This window comes from Hakea prostrata, chromosome 8 (genome assembly GCF_041222555.1).
Source record: "Hakea prostrata isolate BN-2017 chromosome 8, UWA_Hpros_2, whole genome shotgun sequence".
NCBI lineage: Eukaryota > Viridiplantae > Streptophyta > Magnoliopsida > Proteales > Proteaceae > Hakea > Hakea prostrata.
In genome coordinates, this window is record NC_142607.1 from 52,697,471 (window position 1) to 52,705,634 (window position 8,164).

At 37.5% G+C, this 8,164-nt stretch overlaps 1 protein-coding gene across 1 annotated transcript; it reads left to right on the forward strand.

The window, feature by feature from the left end:
- Window positions 1-2,136: 2,136 nt before the first annotated feature.
- On the forward strand, window positions 2,137-4,363 carry LOC149008565 (gibberellin 2-beta-dioxygenase 2-like). The gene is made up of 3 exons (XM_089166852.1): window positions 2,137-2,531; window positions 3,504-3,846; window positions 4,007-4,363. Exons 1-3 carry the CDS (start codon window positions 2,137-2,139, stop codon window positions 4,256-4,258), a joined length of 990 nt encoding a protein of 329 aa, XP_089022978.1. The 3' UTR covers window positions 4,259-4,363.
- The last annotated feature ends 3,801 nt before the right edge of the window (window positions 4,364-8,164 follow it).

Sequence of the window (8,164 nt, forward strand, 5' to 3'; positions counted from 1 at the left end):
CACTCATGGTAATGTCCATGAATGGTCATGAAGTTAAAATGAGAATTAAAGGTCAACAGTTAGAATTTGAGTAAAATTCCACCCTACAAGTAAGCCCACCTCATCACCATGATCAAAATCTTTAAAACCCATGATCAATGGCATGAAGTGCCTCATAAACAAGATCATGAAAGGACCTTCTTTACTAATGGGTACCTCATTACCACCCTTACCTCATGCGTTCCACACATTAACAAAACAATCAAAATAAAAAAAAGTACAAAACTAATTTGAAAACTTAATATAGAATTTAATAAAACACCTAACACATAAATCATCTCCCATGCATCCACTTCCCCACGTTAATACTAGTTTCTTTGCTTTACTTCTATTATTCTTCATGTCTTCATGTCTGTGAGTAGTGTTAAGTGCTAATTGGTAATTAAGTGGTGACAGCTGAGGTGATAGGCCACCTACTCCATTAAGTCTTTGACTCTCTCGATAGCTCAGCATTTTATAATCATACTAATTTAAACTCCCAATAAATTTTAAATTCAATATATTCAGTTCATTATCTTCTTAGTTTGTTGATCTAATTGGAACTCAGATGATGAGGCACAGATGGTGGCAATTCATAATGAAAAATAAACACATTGAAGGTCAACCATAAGCTGCCGATCAGCTACCTAATTAAAAAGTTTAACATCGAAGTCAAACCTCATAAGAGGGCTTGATGAGGAAAGAAAGAAGGGTTTATTAATTGCATTGAGTATCCATGTTCCTTTTTCTTGCTACACAACGAATTATTAGTTCATCTCTTATATTTATCATGTGATTAGTTCATATTCAATTTTGTGGATAAATAAACCTAAGTTAAGGGTTTTAATTTTCAACAAATTTGTAAGAGAGAAAAACAAAAAAAAAATCACAAAGAACTTGATAGGAGTTAGGGCATCATGAATGAACTCACATTCATTAGCCATAGGTGTGCACTCTTTTTTATATGTGAAGTGGATCTAGACCCAACATTATTTGTTTGTAGATATAAGATGACTTTGTAAATTATGTGCAATGAACTTCTTTTACTAGTATGTTCAAATGGACACTTGATCGGGGTGACAAAAACGAAATACCTTATGGGCCTTTTTGATTAGTACCAAGTGTTTTTGCTTCAAAAAACACTAAAAACAAATTTGAGTGTTTCTGGAAGCAATTTCACTTTTATGGACGAAACTTTCTTCTGATAGTGAACATTTTATTGTAATAATTGAAGATATAAAAGATGAAAATAAACTTCGGTCAAATGGATGTAGAATCAAACAATCTGTGTCATTAGGGTTGAAGAAACGACGAATAAAAGAATTCCAAAACTTCGGTCACCAGATGAAGAATCAAGCAATCCATATCATTAGGGTTGAAGAAGGAACCAATAAAAGAATTATATCACAATATGAGAATGATTTAACAATGTTCTTATATTTTGGGATGTTAAATTTCATCAACACCCTTCTCTAAAACTGTTTTATTCATACCCAGTACTATTAGCTTTTACTTCCAGAAAAAAGATGCAACAACAAAACAAAACAAAACAAAAGGATTTTCCAAGCAATTTTTTTTTAAAAATAAATTGTAATATGGATTCATTGTCATCCATAGCAGTACTCTATATTCAATCTCTATTATTAAAAATATTCAATCCCTCGCCCCCCAAAATAATACAAAAGAAGGTTTAATTACTTATTATTGATGCATGAATGAGTAGTCCCTTCTTCCTCCCTCTCTCTCTCTCTCTCTCTCTCTAACCCTCTATCTCTGGCCCTCTCATCCTTGAATTTGTTTTCTTCTCTCTCTCAACGTATGTCTTCCCTGCGTCTTATTGCTCAAATTTCAACTCTTATGTGTCATGCTTTTCCTAAGTATCCACAATTTAAAAACCAGCTTTGTCGCCACATATATAACTCCATTTCTGTTCCTTAATTTGTTTGTGCTTACGCGCCTTCTCCTTGTTACTATGACAGACTATTAAATGCAGATTTTTCCTTTTCTATATATATATATATATATATAAACACACACAAACTTGGTATACATAAACTAGGCAGGAAGAAAACCTGAGCAGCAAGGAAATAGAGAGAAGAAAAAAAGAACTGGGTAGCAATGGTGGTGGTAGCCTCTCCTACAAGAATTGGCAGTGGTGGAGACAAGGTCATGAGCGGAGGCAGCATTATTCCAGTGGTGGATCTCTCAAGAAAGAGGTCACAGGTAAGGAAGCTCATCGTCAATGCTTGCGAAGAGTATGGGTTCTTCAAGGTGGTGAACCACGGAGTCCCAGAAGACCTCATTGCTCGAATGGAGAAAGAAGGGTTCGACTTCTTTCATAGACCTGCACTTGAAAAACAAAATGCTGGACCTGCTAAACCTTTTGGATATGGCTGCAAGAATATCGGCTTCAATGGAGATATGGGTGAAGTCGAGTATCTCATCCTCCAAGCGAACCCTCTATCGGTTTCTCAACCTTCTAAAACTATTTCTTCTGATCCCTCCATTTTCAGGTTTTAACTTCTAACCTTGATTTCAACAGTTTCACCTACTTATGCACGCTGTTACATTGTTATATTCCAGCTGGTTCATGTGTTTGACATTATTGTCAGATTATATATCTACTGTGTAGGTGGGAGGGTGGTTAATTTATTACTTTGTTTTGCATTCTAATAATGTAGGAGAATACTTATTTACCATCACAGGCATAGCTATACATGAAGTGTAACTGAAACCTGAATTTGGATGCATTTTAAGATATAAAAGTATGTGGAAAGTGAATATGATTGATCAGTTGAATGAAATAATCACTAGAATTAGTCATTAAAGAAAACCCTAAACCCAAGAAAACATAAAACCCAAGATGAGCACAACCGTTTGAATCAAACTCTGATCAGTATGAATATGGTAAGCTGCAAATTTTAGTGGGAGTTCTAGTTTCTGTAATATAGAGAGATTGATATATTTCTACAAATGGAAACCTGCGGAAGTGGTTTTTTTGGGTTAAAAATAAAAGGAGCCAGAGCCCAGAGGAAGTGTTACTTCATTCTATGTATTTGTCTAGGGAGAATCACAGACTAGCTATGAGTTGTTTCATCACAGTCCAGGAGTTGACAGGTGAAAGAAATGCATCAGCCATATGTCTAATCAAATTAATAAGAGAAAGAGAAAGAGAAAGAGGACCAGGTTATAAATGATGGGTTGTGGAGCCAAATGCAATATGGGGAAAGCAGTGGTGGATATAGAAGGTTGTAGAAGGCAGACAAGATTGGTGCCGTGCTCTGGTCTGGTTTGGTCAGTCTCTGATGGAGAAGAAAAGATAGAGAATCTAAGCTGGATAGATACTTTGAAGATATTTTGAACTCTGAAACCATTATAAAATCTATACTTTTTTTCTTCTTCTTTTTTTGTTCAAAATATAAAATCTATACTACTTATTGAAGCTTCCCACTAATTTGGATTTCTCTTTCTGTGGCATTTAGCAGCTCTGTGATGAAAGATTACGTGGAAGCAGTTAGAGAGTTAGCTTGTGAGATACTAGAACTGATGGCAGAAGGGCTGAGGGTCCCAGATAGGTCTGTCTTCAGCAAACTCATCAGAGATGCTGACAGTGACTCCCTCATCAGGTTCAATCACTATTCATCAACTCCGGGTTCAGACACCAATGACCATCGGGTCGGGTTTGGGGAACATTCCGACCCACAGATTATCACCCTTTTGAGATCCAATGAAGTGGGTGGCCTTCAAATCTTACTTCAAGATGGGGTTTGGGTTCCAGTCCCTCCTGATCCTTCCTCCTTCTTCATCAACGTTGGAGACGTTTTGCAGGTTAGTGTATGCCTGTTTCTGTTTCTGGTGTTTTTCAAAGCTAAAACACTTTGATGGGTTACCAAACAGATTAACATTCCTAGAAGTAACTAAGCAGGGATTAATGGGTTTGGCAAATAATTGAGAAATGATCTAAAATCTTAAGGTGATATTGACTCAGGTGTTAACGAATGGGAGGTTTATGAGCGTGAGGCACAGGGCCATGACAAACAAGAACAGAAAGAAGTCACGGATGTCTATGTTATATTTTGGTGCGCCACCGTTGCTTGCATGGATTTCTCCTATTCCAGCGATGGTCACGGCAGAGAAGCCCAGCCTTTACAGATCTTTCACTTGGGCTGAGTTTAAGAAGACGTTCTATTCTTTATGCCTTGGAGACTCTCGTCTCGACTTCTTCAAGACGTACCCTTAGCTCCTAACCCATCTCCTCAATCATTCAAGCTCTGATCATCTTCTGGTTTCTTCTTTCTGTAAATAAAGTGGAGAATCTGTTGAAGCTGTAAAGGGGAAGTTTTGCTTTCTGGGTCCGTAACCTGTTTGTAGCTCTCTGCTCTCCCAGAGCCTCACGGGCAGTGCATAATGTGATATATAGTAACATCATATTGAAAGCAATTTGGGATCCTTCTTAGTTTTACTGATTGAATATTTACTAGTTCTTAATTGCTCTACACCCAAAGAAAGGATTTCTCTTTTTACCCCACCAATGGCTCTGGTTTTCTTGTTTAAATTCATTAAATATCCTTGTCGCCCAAGGAGAGTGTCCACCCATCCTTCTGCATGGCCTGTGTGGGTACCAAATAAAGGAAATAGAAGGATTCCTCTGCAATACCTTTCCTTACAATTCTTTACAATTATTTTCTAAGATTGTGCCATGTGGCATTTAAGTAATGCAATGGTTACCCAACAAAGTAGAGTTTAAATAAAATTCAAATTTATGAGTAGGTTTATGAATAACAAATATGACTGTGCAAATTCAGGGGTTTATCTGTAATTTGTCCAAATTTATTTTGTCTTTTTTTTTTTTTCGCTCTGTTATCTCCAAATCCCAAACTAGTGTGGCTGAGAGAGAACTAGTATAACCAACCCGTACATGTACTTGTGTTGGGCTATATTTAACTCTTACCTTTGTGCTGGTACTAAATTAAAGAAGACCCATGTACTATCCTTAAGGGTACATGGATTAGATTGGGCTATAGTAAGACTCATGTCCTATTATACTTAGGTGGTACATGGATTAGATTGAACTATACTTAAGTCGTCCTTTTTTTGTTTGTTCTCTCATCTCCAAATCCCAAACTAGTGTGGCTGAGAAAGAACTAGACCACCAACTGGTTCATGTACTCATTGTGTTAGGCTATAGTTAACTGGTACCTTTGTGCTGGTACTAAATTAAATTGGGGCTATAGTTAGGTCGTACCATTGTCCTATCCCTTGTTACATGTCACATTTTAGAGGTTTTTTTTTTTGGTAAGAACATTTTAGAGGTCACAATCCTCTCTTAATTATTATTATTATTATTTTTACCAACAATCTTCTCCTATTATGCAGTAAAGAGGATGTAAGGATTCTCCGTCTTTATTTATGTTAAGTTGCGTTTGTTTGCTGGAATAAAGGTGGGATGGGAAAAATAGGTGGGAAAATTCTTGGAAAAAGTAATTTTTTTTTTCTATTTTTTCTATTTTTCCTAAAAGTATATTATTTGGTTGCTTGGGATGGGAAAGTGAGAAACTTGTCTGGGTGGCAAGTGGCAATCTAATTTTTCCACCCCAAGGCTTTTTAAAACCCTACAAATTTGATGGAGTTTTGTAGAAAAGTTTGCAAAAGTAAACACTAGGACCCATCATTATCACTTTTCTATAAAATCATTTTCTTTCCTTTCCTTTTCCTTCACCCCACTACACATGCGGCCCACATATTTCTTTTTCCCACCCGCCTTTGCAAACAAACTCAGCTTTAGGTGCTTTGATCACTGAATCAAGAGCTCCGATTTGTGAAAAAAAACAAAAAATATCAAGAGATTCAAAATTGATGTAACAAATTGAGTCAAGTCTCGTAATTTATTCTATACTAGGTTAATTCAATCTAGTGTTTATATACTAAAATGGGTCTCATTAAGTACATAACATACCACCATATTTGCAACGAGTGTGTGGTTTGCAAGTCCCCTATCATGGAGGGTCCATGGAGTTTCATGCTTGGCAGACTGGATTCAACAGTGGACTCATTTTGGTGGTCAAGGGAAGAAGGATGGAAGTGAACTCAAGAGTTTCTTCTCTTTTATAGTTTTAAAATCTTGGCATGCAAAGGTGGTAGGAAAGCAACTATGAGAGCCATAGCAGATTATGGAAGGAGAAGGATCGCAAAAGAGGATTATGATTTATTCACTATGGTTGCGTTTGTTTGCTGGAATAAAGGTGGGGTGGGAAAATTCTTGAAAAAAATGTAGATTTCTTACTTTTCCATTAAATTCCAAAATGGTAGATTGTTTGGTTGATTGGGGTGGGAAAGTGAGAGACAAGCTTCCTTGAATCAAGGAAACTTGTCTGTGATGTGAACAGCCCAACTTTCCCACCCCATGCCATTTTAAAACTCCACCAAGGACTTTGTGAGAAAGTAAAAAGTAGGACCCACCCATATCACTTTTCCACAAAACCCTTTCCTTTTCTTCTCCCTCACCCCACTACACATGGGACCCACATATTTTTTTTTCCCCACCCCACCTTTGCAAACAAACGCAGCCTATAAGATTTAAAGGGGCGGGTCCTTTTAGCAAAATCACAGCCTGCAATTTTCTACTCTGCCCTGGTGGGAGAAGCACTGGCGTTTTTATATGGATTACTTGAAGTGGTGGTTGGGTGTTTTGAGTATATAGACATGGAATCAGATTGTCAACAATTAATCAATACCCTGATTAGTGGGGAGAGTGGGCCTCCATATAGTTAGCCAATTATCTAGGATATTAGATTTGTGTCATCAAGATTGTAGGGCTTAAAACTCCGTTTTGTCCCTAGGAGTGCGAATCATGTCGTAGATCTCCTAGTTAGGAAGACCCTTATTGTGTCGTGTACCACTGAGTGGCTGTGTTTCGATGAGTGATTATTAGAACTTAGCTCGGCCACGTCCTTTACATGTTCTGAATAAATTAACTTTCTACAAGAAAAAGAAGAAAAAATATATTACCATACTTCCGTAGTCATCTTTCATAGTTTCCACTCTAGACAGCTTACACTCTGATTGTAAATAGCATTTTTCAATTTGAAAGCTTTGAAATTGATGAAATAGGTTAGGTCAAGCCTTTTAACCTATCTCATACTAAACTAACATAATGCACATTCACGAGAGTTGAACCCATTTTAGTAAACAACGTTTTCCAGGGCATTTTATCCAGGTATAGGTTGCATTGTATGAAATTTGAAACATTGTACGTTCAACCAAATCATAAAAGATACATGCGATACTAACGATCTCTTTTGGGGGGAATTCGTTGAAAGATGCCACAATAATAAAGGTTTGTGGCCCATGTCTCTCTCTTTTGGTCTGCCTGCATGCGTGAAGTTGTCCTTGTTCAACACTCATTTAACTCGAGGTAGATGGGAGTCCGGATCTGCGACCCCGCTTCCTGACCACAAAAATCTGTGGGGCCCACGGTGAAACATACCTTTAAAAAAATAAAAATAAAATTTTTTTTCACCAGTGGGACCAACTAATTTTTGTGGTCAGCCATGGGGGAGATGATCCGGATTCGGTAGGTGGCCAACCCCATATGAAAACAAACAAACCAAGAAATGTACATGAGTGGCACAAGTTTCGTGATCGCAATTTCTCTACAATAATATGATGAATCATGACAAGAACATGTACTGAACCAATAATCAACTACTTTCCACCCATTACATCAATCTATTCAATAAAACTTTTGGTGTTTTTGGGGTATCCCTGCGGAAATTGCCATCAGTCATTCTGGTTCCCCACCAGCAGAAAGAGACCCACAGACACAGACAGAGAGAGAGAGAGAGAGAGAGTCCATATTTTACTGAAAATGGCATCATTGATGTTGTTATTGGAGGCTCTGATGACGAAAAGACATCACCATGGTCTCCTTTCGGTGATGACAGAGGCAAGTGTGGTGGATATGGACATGGAAGCACGAGGTTTGGAGGGTAGGGTAGTTGAACCTGATGAAGGGCTTTATGATTTGCAGAATAACCAACTTAGTTCTAATTCAAGTAAGGCAATCATCACAGCTATAAGAACTTCAATACCTAAAACAATTGGGGTTGGATCTGACAAACAGCACCAGCAGATCATGCAGCATTGC